General features: G+C 35.9%; 1 protein-coding gene across 1 annotated transcript in view; it reads right to left on the minus strand.

The window, feature by feature from the left end:
* Positions 1–19,146, minus strand: part of LOC107601975 (mannosyl-oligosaccharide 1,2-alpha-mannosidase IA-like) — a 126,246-nt gene that overhangs the window by 59,251 nt on the left and 47,849 nt on the right. The window contains exon 5 of the mRNA XM_016294348.1: positions 14,443–14,558. Within this exon, the coding sequence (XP_016149834.1) occupies positions 14,443–14,558 (116 nt within the window). The remainder of the gene's footprint in view (positions 1–14,442; positions 14,559–19,146) is intronic.

Consider the following 19,146-nt stretch of genomic DNA (forward strand, 5'->3'; position numbering starts at 1 on the left):
CAAGATCTCTGCGTCCAGGGCTGAGAGGGCAGACTGTTATTAAGCACTTTTAGACAATGTTTCCTGCTGCTGGGAGTCAAAGGAGGCTATTGATTTATGAAGAGCGTGTGAATAATAGCAATTGTGCAACGTGAACTTTTCTCAGCAAGACCACTATGAATTGTTTTTCCTACTGCAAATCAAATCTCAAAATTATTACATTTAAAGTCACTCATATCAAAGTGATTTATGGTACAGGCCTATAAGCTGATAGGCTGACATTATTTAAAGGAACAGTTCAACCTCAAAATATGAAACAATATTCTTCCATAGACACAAAAGAAAAACTTGTTAGAACGTTTATGCCAAAACAAATACACCAGCACTAGCCATGTAGTCCAATTCACAGTAAATGATTCAGTGGAGCAGGATATTTAAATGAATAATTTTCACTGGCTTGAATCAGTCTGACGAATCCTTCAATGATCTCAGAGCCGTTACTGAACCGCTTTTTTTGTCTACTGAAAGTTCGTAAAATATAAAACACTGTAATTATTGAATCAACATCTGACTCACTTACTGAAATGCTACTTATTACTTTAAATGTTGTCTGTCTAAAAAATAAAAAAAAAAAATTTTTTTTGTCTAATGAAGGTTCGTAAACGCTCTGGTTACTAACGTAACCGTGGTTCCCTGAGATAAGGGAACGAGCGTTGCGTTTGACACGCTTATAGGGAAACTCCTCTTTACTCTGATACTGAAGCCTTATTATGTAACTGCATGAACAAATGGCGCTTTATCTCGCCAAAAGGGGAGGAGCCGACTGCTATATAGGTCAGCTCAGAGCGCTATTCTACAGAATCTTTCGACTGTCAGCGACAATGATATACATTTTGGCTTATATCACCCACATGCATGTTTACATAGTATAAAACTTTAAAAAAAACAGCATAATGTTAAAAAATGTTTATGCAGTGGTTTATGCACCATTAAGATAAGAGGAGTTAAAGGATGGGAGAAGCCCTAAGGAAATATAATATGTCAGCATAATTACGATCACTTGAGTTTGCAAGGAGTTGAGGTGACAAGAGTCCTTATTGACTTGCAGCCACTTACAGGAAGGAAGCAGAACCTCTGGAGTAGATGATAAGAGAATTATAGCAAAGAACCATAGAGGCTAATCACCTCTTCAATCCATTCAGTGATGTTCTGATCAACAAGCACACTTAAATCACACTCACATCTGATATCTAAAGAGGCTTCCAACTCGATTTGTGTCACTGCAGAACGACAGCAGTCATTTATCAAAGCCTGCTTCAGAGCGACTTGTCAGACAAAGAGAGAGGACTATCCAAAAAACACAAGACTTCACTGCGAGCCAAATGAAAGTAATCCCAACTCACACAGAGAGTCTTTCCGTCTTAAATCAGCTGCTGCACTATTCACAGTGGCAAAAAAGAGCATGTTTGAGGAAAGCACACTAAACAACCATGAATTAAGAGAGGCTTTAAAAGGATTATCCTGTAAGAAATCAGACAAATCCCAAGCTACAACGCTTAAGCAGGTTTTTGGGGGTAAATATGTTTGTGTATGTGAGTGTCTTTCCATCGTAAAAACACAAATATTGAATGGTTCTCACTCTACTTTCTGTGATGTCGCAGTACTTATAAAATAAAGAGTAATTAAGTAAAATGGCACATTTTTGTTAAAGAAACAGTTCACCAAAAAAATTAAAATGTGCTGAAGATGTACTCACACCATTCACCATTTTGGATAAATGTAGCATTGCAGCAGTGTCTCAGCAATGGATGCTCTGCAGTGAATGGGTGCCGTCAGAATGAGAGTCTAAACAGCTAATAAAAACATCACAATAATCCACAAGTAATCCACAGCACTCCAGTCCATCAGTGAACATCTGGAGACGAGAAACGCTGAAACAAATCCATCATTAAGACATTTTTTACTTAAAACTGTTGCTTTTAGCCAAAATTATATCAATAATTAATAATCCAACAACGCTTCAACCAGTGATAATGTCCATCTCCTGTTGTCTCTCACATCAAAATCCAGCCACATATTTGTTTAGAGATGTTTTGGCTTGTAAACGGTGCTTGATCTGTGCAGATTTCTCTCCTGATTCATACCAGATGACCTTTTCACTGGAGGAAGCGTTATTATGGACTCGTATTTTAGCCAGAAGCAATGGTTTGAAGTTAAAAACGCCTTAATGATGGATTTGTTTCTTACAAACATGCAGCTTTTGTCTTCTCCAGATGTGAACTGATGGACTGGAGTGGTGTGGATTACTTGTGGATTATTGTGATGTTTTTATCAGCTGTTTGGACTCTCATTCTGACGGCACCCATTCACTGCAGAGCATCCATTGCTGAGACACTGATGCAATGCTACATTTCTCCAAATCTGATGAAGAAACAAACTCATCTACATCTTGGATGGCCTGAGGGTGAGCACATTCAGCAAATTTTTATTTTTGAGTGAACCGTTTTGAATAATATTCTGGTGATTCATATTAAAATGAAAATGTTATTATAATGGTGGAATGCTCTTTCTTTCTCTTTCTTTTCTTGTTGGAAAACCCAAGAGAACATAATCAACCAGACTTTTGCTTTAACCTGCCCATTGCCCTTCACTTCTGTGCTCCATAATAGCTGGGTGGTTTCAATCAAGTGCATGGCGTTATTATAACCGCTGGACCTCTGTGCTGCGGTGTGGTCATGGGTAATGGCTGCACTGTCAAGCTAATGGTACCAAATTAGCATTTTAATTCCTGCACACTTGAAAGGCGGTGCACAAGGAAGGCTGCTGTAGAGATGCTATTGTTAGTAGCACAAAAATGGAGCGTGCTGAGATAATGAATAAAATTACTGCGGCTAAAAATACAACACGCTGAAAGCTCCTACAACGGTTCAGGTGGTTCAGAGATGCAGTGCTGTTGTGCTGTTCTGTACCTCACATGCTGGTAAGCACTGAGTGGAACAGGCATATATTTAGACAATGTGCTGCCCGGTTTGGTTTGAAGAGAGACGATGCAGGCATGTGCTAATATGATTAGCCACGAGAGGATCTGTTGTGTATAGAGGAAGACAGGAAACTTGCATTTGGGTTCAGAATAACATGCCGGAGTTCGATCCTTACTATTTCTGCAGTACATAGTGTATTATTTACTCTATTTTATCAAATTGACAAACAATACAAAATATCATTTCTTATTTCCAAGACTGTTTCCTTTTCAATTCATGACTTTGAATTAGAAATAAATATAAATAAATATATAGTTAAAGGGGTCATCTGATGCTCTTTTAAAGATCATTATTTTGTGTATTTGGTGTAACAGAATATGTTGACATGCTTTAATGTTCAAAAAACACATTATTTTTCAAATACTGTACATTATTGTAGGTCCTCTATGCCCCGCCTCTCTCAAACGCTTCGTTTTCTACAAAGTCCCTCCTTCCGACAAGCGCAGTCTGCTCTGATTGGCCAGCTGACCCAGTGCATTGTGATTGGCCGAACACCACAAGCACGCGTCGGAAATGTAACGCCCCTTACCATAATCACCAGCTTCATCTTTCAAAATAAATGAAAAGACAGAGCCTGAAAGGGGAACAGAGTCTCGTGACAGACACCGTGATGAAGCTGGTATGTGTTTGCAGTACACAAGCCACAGTTAAGACAGCTGACTCCACTGTGATGAGACTGTAACACTCCAAAGAGAAAGTAAAACTTGAAATCGCATCATATGAACCCTTTAATATTGACTAATTATGAAAGTTTATTCTGATATATGGAATATAATAAATTAGGGCTGGGTGATATAGCTAAAAAAATTATCAACGATATAATGTTTCATATCGTTCGGTATCGATAATTATTGACATTTTTTATAACCTTTTTTAAAACAGAGCAATATAATTTTTTTTTTTACATTTAACCACTGTATTTTTAAATTAACTCAATTTATTGAGACAAACAACAAATATCTTTTTGTTTTAACAGTCAAAAACAAAATTAAAATTAAACAAATATCTAATTTCTAATAAATTAGAAAGATTCAATTTAGATCTTCAATTTAGATCAGATTAAATAGGTTAAACTTTTGGCTTGTCTCCCGAGGCCACAGGAGGGCGCAATGAGCAAAATAATGCAGCACATTAAATTGTCAACGCAAGGAAGTAACTGTCTATAAAAATAAAAAAAGTGCATTATGTCTAAATGAACTCATATAAATCAAATATAATTTCGTAAATTGCATAAACAATTATTAACAAAACAGCATCACTTATTTATGCATTGCTTAATACAAAGAGCCGAATCGCCCATCACACATATTGCCTTTAAAAACATATGAGACGCAGTGAAAAGGAAAAAACCTCCACAAAAATGCGCGACGTGCTTTCTAAAAGTTTAAACTGTTTTAACTTTAATAATATATTTAAATAAATATATAGTTTTAGTTTATTCTGTTATATGAAATATACTTTTTCTCTAATTGCACATAGTACTCAAAATTAAATACTGTTAAAACAATTAACAGCTATCAAAATGAATTTGAATTTTGTCATACAGCACCACATCATTTTCTGATATTTTTCAGATCAAAACTTGAATCCATTGAGTATTATGATTTATTAAATATACTGAGATTAAAGTGTATTTTACTCATCATTTTATCAAAATGACATTTTTGGCATAAATTGTGTTTTTCCACATGATAACTGGACGCAAAAATTTGAATTTAAATAAAAATAAATATAAATGATTATATAATTAATTTTGACTAATTATGCCAGTTTATTCTGATATGTATTCAGGAATTAATTTTTTCTCTAGTTAGACATATTACTAAAAGTTAAATACTGTCAAAACAATTAACAGCTATCAAAATGGATTTTAATTTGTCATACAGCACCACAAAATGTTCACGACATCAGATGATTTTATAAAATCAAAACTTGATTTCCTAGTAAAAAAAAAACCCTATGCCATAATTTATTCATACTAAGTATACCTCAAATCCATTAACATATTTATTGACATAAGACTTAGTGAAAATTAAATTTTATTTGGAGTATTTCTTTATTGCACAATGCACATTTCTTAATAGTATGCCTAAAATATGTTTTAATATAAGGATTGTTTTATCTCTGTATAATATCAGCCAATGCAAGATACTTAAAGTGTACCTGAATTATATTTGCAATAGATCCACTTTAGCACAATCAAATATACTTAAACATATCTTTAGTTGGACCTCAGCACTACTTCCGCACAATTAAAGTGCATTAAGCACAAAATTAGTTCTTCCAGTTTAGCAGACTTTAAGTATACCAGATTAGTAAACCAAATGTACAATTGCAGCATATTTTTATTAAGCACATTAATATGTAAATGTATTTGTAGTATACTAAGCACAAAATAAATGTATTTCAAATGCATTTTAGTATATATTTTTTTCTTACTAGGGTTGCACTTCCTCTTCTTCAAAATCAGTATATGGCTGAGCTGCTGTGATCGAGTGGAGGCGGGGACTAGTTTGCATATTCATATCAGTATATACTAAATGAGGTGAGAGTGTAGCGTTACATTCAAGGCAGGAAAAACGTTTAAATATGTCATTTTGAGTATCAAAGATTAATTTTAAGGGCTGAAATTAGAGACTTTAAAAATAAAAGTTCCAAAAGGGTTTTCTGAAGCGATGCCGAAGATTACACATTTTTGGTTCCCCAAAGAACCTTTCAGTGAACAGTTCTTAAAAGAATCATTTTTTTTCTTAGTTTGAAGAACATTTGAATATTCTAAAGAACTCTTTTCCACTGTATAAAAACAAAACAAAAAAACCTTTGTGCAATGGAAAGGTTCCATGGTTCCAATCATCAATATCAATAAAGAACCTTGATTTTTAAGTGTAGCAGGAACATCATGAGCGATTATCAATGCTGAATCAAACGTACTCAGAATACTGCTTTTATGATATCCCTGTAGCATGGGAACATCACGCGCACTCTTTCGTGTCACTGGAAATACCAGCTCACTTTAAAGACGAATGGCTTCATGTGTGAACCACTCTTAAGACTTCATGAGCGTCTTCATTCATATGGGTTCAACATCTTCACTGGCTCCAGCAGCAGATGATCTGGCCACAGACAGCATGAGTGATCCTCTCATTTGGCCGTTCTTCGGAGGCTAATTCCCATCACTTTCAGGTCACCTTCACTTTATGGAGCTCATTCCTCACTGACAGCCTGGAGATCTTCAGAGACTCTCATTTATTTAGATAGAGTTGGAACACAGATGGATCCATTATGTTGAGGGTATCAAGAGGCTACTTTGAGAAGAACATTTCGACTTGTTGGGAGTGTGTAGTGCTTTTAAAGTGAAACCGTGCAAACTAAATCAAACACTGCAGCGGTGTGAAGTGAGAAAAATGCACTTGTAGTCTGAAATAAACCATACAATTCATACACACACACACACACACACACACACATGCATACATACATTTTTGTGTAAATAAAAGTAAAGTATAAAAGTAAGTATAGCCTATTTATTTATATTTAGAATAAATGCAGTCTAATTCATTTAAATAGACATTTCTGAACAATGTATGCTGGCAATGTGAGCAAAAATAAATCTCCTCTGGACAGTCCTCTGGATATGTTTCAAGGCCATCCACTTAAATGCTTCCTGGCAAATTAAAAGACAAGGTTGATAATTAAGACAGACCCACCAGAGTAATTACACCCAATTACAGCCGATCGTCCTCCTCGCAATCTCTCTCTCTACATTACATTTACCCGTCAATACAACAGTGAGTGCAAGAGAAAGTCATTACCAGCAGCGATTCTAGGCTTTCTGCTGTAGCATCCGTTCAACTCACTTCCACTTTCAATAGAAAACATGTCAACAGGAAAAATGGCACAGGACTTGATTTTATTTTACACAACAGAGCACAGCAGTGACCGAGCGCTTGATCAGCAGCCTCACTTTCATTCGTTTTCTTTACAGAAACTCTAATCGTGAACCAAAGCAACCCGCTCTGAAACCGATCACATTACAAACTATGACCTGAAACAAAAATACATCTGAAAATAAGATCAACATACAAAACTGTATATTTACAATTTTTGAGGGAATGAACTACAATCCCATTAAGCACTGACAATTAAAAAAATCAATGAAAAACAATTTTAAAAGCACGATAGATAGATAGATAGATAGATAGATAGATAGATAGATAGATAGATAGATAGATAGATAGATAGATAGATAGATAGATAGATAGATAGATAGATAGATAGATGGATATAAAATTAGACTTAATTTTGTGTAAATTATATATGCAGCGTGATAGATAGATAGATAGATAGATAGATAGATAGATAGATATAAAATTAGACTTAATTTTGTGTAAATTATATATGCAGCGTGATCTTGTCATGAATCCGGTCCATGAACTTCCATCTGCTTACCATCAGAGGTCACCCTTTCCATTACATTGACTCTCGCACTACACAAACTGTTGCATATCATCCCGGACTACATATCCCATCATTCATTGCACTGATTGCACACAGCACTGATTGCACACAGCTGTTTCATATTACTCACTCACTATTTAACACTCACTCAAACAACCATTCTCTGCCGAGTATTGTACGCGCTTATCGCAAGCAGTGATAGCTACTTTACAGAGCCCTCGTTAGTTTCCCAGCCCAGCCTAGTCTTGCCTTGTCTGTTTTCCCGGTTTCTGATCTTTGCCTGTTTTCCTGGATTTATCCCCTCTAGTCTCGCCCTTTTGATTCTGTTCGCCGATCGTTGACCTACGCTAGCCCTAGGATTATTCTTGTGTCTTGCCCGCCATATACCTGTTTGCCATTGTTCGACCCTGCCTGTGTTTCTGACCTCTTCTGCTTTAATAAAAGCTTGCACATGGATCCGCACGTCTCACGTCTTGTCAGCCCCGTTACAGATCTCATGATTAGTGTTTTTACCACACTGAAACATACAATATTTATGTATTGACAGCATCTAATATTTAAATGATTTATGTTTGAGCAACTATAAAGACATACAAATGTACAAATCCTTGTTTATTTTTATTTAATGTGTTCAGTTATCATATCAATTACATTGTTTTCTTTTGTTTTTGACATTTTTGCAGTAAATAAATGACTGTGATTGCACTAAATATGAACATATTTTAAAGAAATTATCAGATTAAAAAATATTAGGTTTAGAGGTAGAAATGGGATTGGCAGCTTTTTTTTTGTGGCTATATTGTTATTAAAATTGTCATTGGAGTCCTACATATTTCTGTCCATTACTAAATAATTTTTTTAATATTCTCTATAAAATGGTCATATTTAGGTTTGGGACTCTAAATGTATCCATAGAATGGTCAAAGTGCAAATAATAATGTTTACATTTTATATGTTGTCAGTACATCCATATTGTACATTTCAGCATCTATCCAAATGTTGTACCTGGTAAACGTTTCATACTAACATCTGTGAGACCAGGCTGACATATCCTATATTTCACAGGGCTAAACTCTGAATATACATCTCCTAGATGAGTCATCAGTAGGTCTGGTTTGTCTTCCTCAGAGAGAAAAGCTCAAATGTCGTTCAGATCCAGACATGCACAAACTCTCTCAACTCAACAGTCATGATTTACACTTTTCCCCTCTCCTCTTCTCTAGTATCGATTTTTCCCTCACCTTGCAGTCAAGTCTCGAGGAGGACGATTTTGTATATTTAAATCTTTTAGTTTCAGGTCACCTTCATCAATCATGTAATTCCCATTATTAAAATAAACTATTCCCAGCCAGCAGAACCACCTATCTGACTATAGCATGAATTATGAATACACTGATTCTGGAAAGGCACAAGTCTGGTGAAAAATGTGCATTAAAACCATAAAAACACAGAATATCTGACCTTGTGAAACGCTCATGCTTGATATTTAATCTGATATTTAGCAGAACACAATGTTACTGACTTCATGAAAGTTCATTGTTTACTTATCAGGGACCTTAAAGAAATACGTCCCCCAAAAAAGAAATTTAGCTGAAAATGTGTGAGTATATACATACATATATATATATTTAAACGAGTATTCATATGTATTTAAATGTGTTGTTCTGCCACACGTACATTTATTTATGTTTGCATAGACACTGAAACATAACTAATTTATAGTATTATAAATGTCAAAAGCATCGAACACTTAAATTATTTACATATGAGCAAGTTTAAAGACATACAAGTGCACAAATCCTTATTTACAAATATTCTATTTTGATTTTAGTGTATTCAGTTGTCATATCGGTTACACTGTTTTTTGTTTTAGTTTTTTACATTTTTGCAATAAATTATTGTAAGTGCACTTGTCTGTCTGTCTGTTTTTTTTTATCCCGTTTATATTTTTAAAGAAATGATTATGGTTAGATTTCAAGGTAAGAGTGGTATTAGTGACTCAAAATATCTTTTGTTTTTATTGCTATAATGTTATTAAAATTGTCATTGGAGGCCTACATGATTCTGTCCATTACTTTTTATAAATCATTTTTATTTTTTATTCTTGATTTGACTTCAAGTTTTTTTTTTATAGTTGCACTTTTAGCATTTTATGATAAATTCATAATTATTTACATTGTTTCTTTAGCTGTAAATACATAATAATGTTATAGATGTTGAGATGATGTTTTAGATGTTGTCAGTACATCAAAATCCAGCCACATATTTGTTTAGAGCTGTTTTGCCTTGTAAACGCTGCTTGATCTGTGCAGATTTCTCTCCTGATTCAGACCAGACCACTTTTCACCGGAGGAAGCATTATGATGGATTATGAACTTGTATTTTAGCCGGAAGCAACAGTGTCTGAATGATGTGGATTGTTTGTGGATTATTGTGATGTTTTTGGACTCTCATTCTGACGGCACCCATTCACTGCAGAGGATCCATTGATGAGCAAGTGATGCAATGCTACATTTCTCCAAATCTGATGAAGAAACAAACTCATCCTAATCTTGGATGGCCTGAGGGTGAGCACATTTACAGCTAATTTTCATTTTTGGGTGAACTATTCCTTTCAGTGTAAATGGAGCCTATGATGCATTTGATTTAATTGCTTCACAATCTCCAGCGCGTCGACGTGTAATGATGAATTAATTAAATTCACAAGCAAACAAACCTGCCACATTCCATAGTCTGTTCACACTTCAGCCGTCGAGGGGATTCTGCTGCGGCGACAGACAAATGAGGATCAGATTCAAATTCATCAAGACCAAATTCAAATTCATTAAACTGCAATCTGGAAGACTAATTGAGCTATTAAGAAATAAATAGAAGTCTGGAAGAAACACTGAGGTGCGATTTTGAGCACACATTTATTTGTCGCCAGGGGCCCCGACGCCTGCGGTGTGATTTCCTCACGGCTGGCTCTGCCATCAGAGTTTTTTTGGTTGTTAAACTTTAGTGTTTGTAAAACTGATACAAGCTGCAAAGGTTTGCTGGAAGCAAAGGTTTGCTGAATGCAATTGTAATTGCATTATGATAATGAAAATAATTGGCAGGTAAAATATTAAATGAAAATTATGCCACAGTCAGTGACATTTTAGCATCATTGCGATACTATTATAGTTTTGATTTTGAATTAGTTATATTTTCAGTTGTCATTCATTTTTATTATTTAGTTTTTTTAACGTCTATATAGTTTTTAATTGTATTATATAATTATATAAAATTTAGTAATGAGATTTCTTTGTGTTATGATAATGAGAATGGGGGGGGGGCGTAAAATATGTAATGAAAATCATGTAACAATCAGTGTCATTACATCACTGAGGTACAATTATAGTTTTTATTAATATTTTAAATTATTTTTTTTGTTTTTATATTTTCTGTTTTCATTTTAATTTAGTAATTTTAATTTAAAATGTTAGTAATGTTGTTGTGTTTTTGTCATTTTACTATATATACATATACATGAAAGTTTGAAAATTTTCAACAAACAATTAATTCATTTACACTATGTCTAAATTCACTAAATATACTTGAAATCTACATGAGAAATATTCTCTGCTCAGATCTATGAATAAACAAAATAATAGCTGAATGAATAATACAATATTTAGAAAATATTATTTGTATATTTATATAATATCTGAAGTAATTAGTTAAACTTTTTTAGGTACTAAACACTAAACAAACCGTATATACTAAATATTATTAAATAATATTTTAATAATATCTTAAGTAATTTGTTAAAACATAATCAAACTAACAAATAAATAAATTCACGCAATATTCTGTTAAAATTCACTCAACATACTAAATCATATCTGAATCACATTTGAAGTAATTAGTTTAATCTTTTTCTCTATAAAGATAGATAAATAAATAAATTCACACAATATTGTCAAAATTTACCAAACACACTAAATAATATTTGAATAAAATCTGAAGTAATTAGTTCAAATATTTTCCTCTATAATAAATAAATGAATGAACAAGCAAACAAACAAACAAACAAATGAATTCACACAATACTCACACAAACAGAATAAATAATATCTGAATCATATTTAGATTCATAACATTTTTCCTCCATAGATAGACAAATAAATAAGTAAATAAAGTACAATATTGCCAACATTTACCAAACACATTCAATAATATTTGAATAAAATCATAAGTAATTAATTCAAATATTTTCCTCTGTAAAGATAGATAAATGAACACAAAAAATCGAATTAATAAATGTGCACAATATTCTGTCAGAATTCACTAAAAAAACCTGAAAGCAGAACTAGTTTATCATCTACTGGCGTGTCTCATTAAACTGTGAACTGACACTAGGAGGCGCTAGCACCTGTTCAGTTGGTCAAATGGTAATGGTTACCGCCCAGTGCTCATCAAGTGATTGGCCCGGCTGATATATAGCTCGCCTCGAACTCTAAACTTTTGATTTGTTGACTATAAGTCTCTAACTCACTGATACAGACGCATCGGCTGCCATCTTCTGCTGCGATTAGAGAATCTCTGGCATGGTTTCATAGAGCATGACGGTCGCGCACTGAAGTGCTCTGCTCTCCATCAGTGAGCAAATTGTCAGCTAAAGAGCGAAGACTGCGGCAGGAGATTGATTGAAAGCTGCGGAAGTGACAGATGAGGTTGGCTTTCTCTATGACAAAGTGTGCCGAGTAAATCTACACTGTGTGTCTTCATGACAAACTCGCCATCAAACACCTCAGACGCTTCACCGCTACGCCACGGGACTCTGAGCTCATCATACGATAGAGAGAACGAGAGAGAGAGAGAGAGAGAGAGAGAGACATTGTTGCTGATCCTGCAGGACGTTCATCACACTCCTGCCATATAGATCTAATTACGGCACAACTCTCACTCTCTCTCTCTCTCTCTCTGTGTGTGTGTGTGTGTGTGCAAAATTCAGAACAGGAAGAGGAATTTACTTATTCAAAGAAATTCAATAGATTAGGTTTTATTAGTTCAACAGAACTAAGATATTATAAACTGCTTCATGTTCAGCTAAAATCTGAAGACACTGGGGTCAACTATAGGAAAGGACACGAAATTAAATGAATGAATATCTATGTTCTATGTCTTTCTTTAGGGGCTGTGGTAGAAGAACACATACTTTCACCGATACTCAGAAAGACCAATCAGAAGGCATCATTCACATGTACCACCGACACAACTTTCAAAACACCACTGGCACCTTTAATGAACTGCCAAAAAAGCTTCAGGATAGATCCGAGCAGTTTGCCGCCTTGCTTCAGAATGCAATAAGAGTGTTCTGCTTGAGCAATGACAGCAGCTCAAACACGCCAACGACAGATTTAACAAGCCATTTTACACTGTCGAAAATCTCAATGTCAAGAGTTAGGAAATTTAAACTTCTGGTTATCAAAAGTGCAAGTGCTACAATCCAGCTGAACTAGATCATCTTCTGTACACAACAAGCGCCCAATGTCAATGCAAACGCCTTAATTCTATTTTTGACACACAGCCACTCCAGATTTACTTTACCCATTTAATTTACAAATATTATTAATTGATTGCTATGAATTTTAGGGTTTAAAATTCCATTTAGTAACCCCCCACAACACTCCAGCAACCAAATAGCAACCATTCAGAACACCTAAGCAACCACTTAGCAACAGCCTAGCAACTACCACAACATCCTATTATCCTATCAATACCATAGCAACCATGCAGAACCTCTAAGCAACCACTTAGCAACAGCCTAGCAACTACCACAACATCCTATTATCCTATCAATACCATAGCAACCATGCAGAACCTCTAAGCAACCACTTAGCAACAGCCTAGCAACTACCACAACATCCTATTACCCTAGCAACACCCTAGCAACCATTCAGAACCTTTAAGCAACCACCTAGTAATTGCCTAGCAACTACCCACAACATCCTCAAATTCTAGCAACCACTTAGCAGCAGCCTAACAACTGCCCACAACATCCTTGTATTCTAACAACCATTCAGAACACCTAAGCAACCACTCAGCAACGACTTAACAACTACCCGAAACATCCATGTATCCTTACAACACCCTAGTAACCACTCAGAACACCACTCAAGCAACAGCCTAGCAGCATACCAGTAACACTGCAACACTCTAGCAACCATTCATTATATCTAAGCAACCGTTTCTCAAAGGCCTATCAACTACCCACAACATTCTAATATCCTAGAAATGACCTAGAAACCATTCACAACAACTAAGCAACCCCCTAACAATAGCCTAACAACTACCCACAACATCCTTGTATCCTAACAACACCCTAGTAACCATTCAGAACCCCCAAGTAACAGCCTAGTAACTACCCACAGCATCCTTGTATCCTAGCAACCATCACAAACACATAAGCGATAGCATAGCAACTATCCACAACATCCTAGTATCCTAGCAACGCCTAAGCAACCATTCAGAACACCTAAGCAACAGCCTAGAAACTACCCAAAATATCCTAGTAACCATTCAGATATTCTAATCAACCACTTAGCTACATCCTAGCAACTACAGACAACATCCTCGCATCACTATGGTAACTTTTGCGAAGGCTCCAGTTGTAATCTAACTATGCAGTTTATCTTTAAATTGCAAGTTCTTAGTTTTCCCTCAGAACTGTCCATCAGTGAGTGAGCGCTCTCTTTACATTACTCAACACAAGTCACAGTAAGTCAACACAAAGCCACAACGGAGGCCTTTCATCCACTCACGAATGTTTGATCTGGATCAAAACTGTCTCAATTCCCAGGACTGGACTTTGGTTAAAAGAAACAACTGACTCCAGCGCAGCTCCGGATCAATAGAAGGCTTTTCCACAAGTGCTTCAGACAGCATTAAATTCAGAGCTGCTAATCCAAGGAGAAACAACCCAACCATGTTTGCTCACCGAGTTCAGGTCCAGGTTGTTTTGGATCCATTCCTTCGCTTCTTCATACTCCTCCATCAGACCCATGATGTACAGCGTGTCCAGAGAATCCACGATAGAAGCGCCTCTGAGACCGCCTGCAAACACAATACATCAACTTACTGAGATGACACACATCTTTCCATTTTAAGAAATATACTGTACAGCAGTTTTCAACTGGTTTAGTTTCAGATTTTACATTGAATGTCCCAACAAAGTACTAGTTGTTTATCAAACAAAAGTAAACAAGAATATCCTTACAATTAGACATTATCTTGTGAAGTGCAACAATATGCTAAATGATTAACATGAAAATCAGGACAGACAGAAGTCGACAGATCTGCATTATCAAGAGCAAATTACCAGCTGAACATATGGAAGCCCATTTCTGCCACTGAATGAAAAAAAAGGTAATTGCAACTTTTTATCTCACAATTCTGACTTTTTTTCTCGGAATTGAGTGATAGAAACTCATAATTGTGAGTTACAAAGTCTGAATTGCATGATATAAACTTGCAATTCTAAGAAAAAATATCAGAAATGTGAGATGTAAACTCGCAATTGCGAGAAAAATCTGAATTGTGAGAAAAAAGTTGCAATTACCTTTTAAAATTTTTATTCAGTGGCGGAAATGAGTTTCCATATGAACATTACATTTTGTATTAGTATTAGCCATGTTGTTAATGTTGGTTTGGAATTAAATTATATTAAATTATTAACATTATTTACAGAAACCCTTCAACCTAAAATATTTACTTGAAGTCACTCTTATATGGTTCTCTTAAGGCGCTTTTCCACTGCGTGGAACGGCACGGCACGGTTCGGCACGGTTTGGCACGGTTTGCGTTTCCACTGCAGTTCAGTACCGCTTTAGAGTGGGTGGGATTATTCACATGTCGTTATAGTTGCGCCGCCTCTACTACCACGACTCCTAAAAAAAACTTTTTCATTCGGCGTCGCCCCATCAAGCTCTCGCTGGATCCGCTCCTCTGCTATCAACGAGAGAAACGTCTGTTCTTCCGCAACAGACAACAAAACTTTTTGGTTGTTAAAAAAATGTGCGCTCGTTCAAAACAGTTGTGTTCGATCCTTCGCTGGCTGGTTCTTTTGTGACGCAGGTAGTGAGATTCTCTCCGGCCAATCCGTGATCAGCAGAGTTAACACGTCACGTTTTGGTAACGGTACGGTTCACTTGGAACCCCAATCGAGGTGGTACTAAAAAAAGTACCAGGTACCAGGTACTGTACCCAGTGGAAAACCCCCAAAAAGTGAACCGTAAGAGCCGTACCGTGCCGTACCATGCAGTGGAAAAGCGCCATTATATGGGTTAATGGTCTGTAAAAATGGTCAGTACTTTAACGACTTTATCATGACGCGAGCGTCGCGCAGCGCCGGCACTGACCCAGATCCGGCGTAATGACGTAATTACTGTCGTTATACTGTAGTGAACGCGCGTCCACAAGTGATGCAGTAGAGACGAAAATGTGGAATAAAGTCGTTATTTTTGTTTTCTTTGCGCAAAAAAGTATTCTCGTAGCTTTGTAACTTTACAGTTGAACCACTGATGTCACACGGATTACTTTGATGATCATCTTGGTACTTTTCTGGACCTTGAACGTGGTAGTTACCTTGCTGTCTATGGGAAGATCAGAGAGCTCTCAGATTTCATCAAAAATATCTTAAATTGTGTTCCGAAGATGAACGAAGGTTTTACGGGTTTAGAACAACACGAGGGTGAGTAATTAATGACAGAATTTTCATTTTTGGGTGAACTAACCCTTTAATTATTGTACTTTTTTTTCAAGACATTAACTAAATTTCTTATGCACATAAACGCACAATACTAATAATTACATGCACACAGCAGCACGTACCAACATGTGCTCTTAAAAGGACAGCGCTCTTCAACAAAAAACACTTCACAAAGTGATTTTATAATATTATTTATAATTTATTATAAATATTTGCCATAATATATCCCTGTGCCTTTAAAGTAAGTGCTAGATTATCTAAATACTAATATATGCCAAACAAAATATAACTAATATGGTTCCAATATATTGTGCATTTACATTTATGCATTTGACAGACACTTTTATCCAAAGCAACTTTGCATTCAAGTTACACATTGTTTCAGTTCATGCAATCCCTGGGAATCAAAACCCATGACCTTAATGTTTCTAGTGCCATACTTTACTGTTTGAGCTACAAGAACGCTGAACCAATTCAATCTCAATTCATTCGGGATGATGTCGCACAAAGCTAACCTGATGCTTTATTTTAGCAGAAACTAAACAAAAGTGACTGTGCACGAGTCTCAAAAAGCAAAACTTCCCATCCGTTATTCCCACGACCTGGACCTTGTACATAACTGTGTGTGTAAATGTTTATTTAGTGCAAAATATTCAATGTAAATAAGCAGCACTATGTGCAAAATCTATTTATTAATCAGTTTCATAAATTAACAGATTAATTTAAAAAAATAAAAGTGAAAAGGCATTGAAAATCAGGTACAGTAATGTTGGGGAAAAAATAAAATACACGTAAAAACTTACATATTCAATGTAAACAAGCATAATTATGTGCAAAATATACTTCTTAATCTGTTTAATAAATTAACAGACTAATTAAAAAAATTACAATAAAATGCATTTTTTTTTAAATGTATGTAGGCCTCTACATAGAAAGATTTACAAATACTGTAAATTTGTATATTTAGGCTCACCAAGGTTGCATTTATTTAATCAAAAATACATTAAAAACATAAATATTGTGAAATATTATTAACATTTAAAACAACTGTTTTCAATGTGAATCTATTGTAAAATGTCATTTATTTCTGTGATGCGCAGCTGTATTTTCAGCATCATTACTCCAGTCTTCAGTGTCACATGATCTTCAGAAATCATTCTAAGATGCTGATTTGCTGCTCAAGGAACATTTCTGATTATTATCAATGTTGAAAACAGTTGTGCTGCATCATATTTTTGTGGAAATCGTGATACATTTGATTTTTCAGGATTCACAGATGAATAGAAAGTTCAAAAGAACAGCATTTATGTCAAACAGAAATCTTGTGTAATGCATCCTTGAAATATATCCTATAATATATATATATAAAATAAAATAAAAACGTACTGACCCCAGACTTTTTCTTATATACAGTACATTTAAAATAATTTTCAGTAAAATTTTTTCCTTATATTTATATTCTTATATATTTATTATAAAATTTGTAACAATTTCTGTTGTTAAATGAAGATTTCTTTGTGCATCATTGTGGTAAATCTATAGCTTTAAAGTTGTATTTGTTGAGTAATGTGGGACTGTCACGATGTGCCACTGGCTTTAGGTGTAGATTAGATAAATTGTGAACATGTATTACGAAGCATCTCGGCGCATCGGGGCCCCGTCTGAGCGTCTCTATCGCCTGTAGGACGGGCCGGACCCTGAGCACATTATCCGCTCTCGATTCTCTCTGCACTACATCAATCTTCTTTATCAGTTCCAATCACGTCAGACGTCCAGGGAGCTGTTCGTCTTTCCTCATTTCCCTCTGCTCAGCTTTCTAATCAAGCTTCACGCCCCTCAGAGAGCCCGTCCAGCTTAACCTTTGACCCCGGTTTAATCCCGATACGGGCCAGCTAATGAGGTCACCGGCAGAGGACGTCAAAAGAGACGCAGTGCTGTGATTACAGAGCCGAGGTGTGCCCCATTTCCTGCTCCTCTTATTAGTAATAGTGTGGCATACGGCCTCCTCTGGAGATTCTGCCACGGGCCGGAGACGCTCGCTCGCATCTGTCACTTTCAGAGCCGGTCGGGGTTTAATCTCAGCCGAAGATGGCGAGTGATAGAGCAAGAATGATAGCAGGAGCGCTGACTGTCACAAGCTATCAAGCTCTTCTATCTCAACACCATCTCCACATCTCTGTCTCAATGTGTGACTTCAGCCAGGTCTGGTCCCACATGAAGTCAGTCCTCACTCTTCCATTGAAGCACAGTGTGTGCTGTGTGTTTGTTTCATGTGCTCTTTGTGTTTAATCATGTATTGCTTAAATTCTAGCTTTCTGTCTGTCATCCAGTGTATCTCATCTAATCTAGTGTAGTTACTGTTAATTCAAACTACTATAAACAGTTCTTTGATAATTAAATTTTTTTTTTATATATATATATATATACTTTTTTTTTTTTTCTCAGAAAAGTGGAATAAGTGAAGTGACATGTGGCCAAGTATGGTGACCCATACTCAGAATTAGTGCTCTGCATTTACCCATCCAAAGTGCACACACACAGCCATGAACACACACACACCGTGAACACACACCCGGAGCAGTGGGCAGCCATTTATGCTGCGGCGCCCGGGGAGCAGTTGGGGGTTCGGTGCCTTGCTCAAGGTCACCTCAGTCGTGGTATTGAAGGTGGGAGAGAGCGCTGTACATTCACTCCCCCCACCTACAATCCCTGCCGGTACGAGACTCAAACCCACAACCTTTGGGTTATGAGTCTGACTCTCTAACCATTAGGCCACGACTTCCCCTGAATCAAACAACAACAACAGATCCTTTATTCTATAAATTTGTAAAGCTAATTTCATATGTAAAATATTTCTAATAATGTATATAGTTCCTTATTTTTTATTAATTTTTATTAATTTAGTTTTTTTTGGGGGGGGGGGGGTTTGGGGGG

The sequence above is a fragment of the Sinocyclocheilus grahami genome, unplaced genomic scaffold (genome assembly GCF_001515645.1).
Source record: "Sinocyclocheilus grahami isolate Dianchi unplaced genomic scaffold, SAMN03320097.WGS_v1.1 scaffold316.1, whole genome shotgun sequence".
NCBI lineage: Eukaryota > Metazoa > Chordata > Actinopteri > Cypriniformes > Cyprinidae > Sinocyclocheilus > Sinocyclocheilus grahami.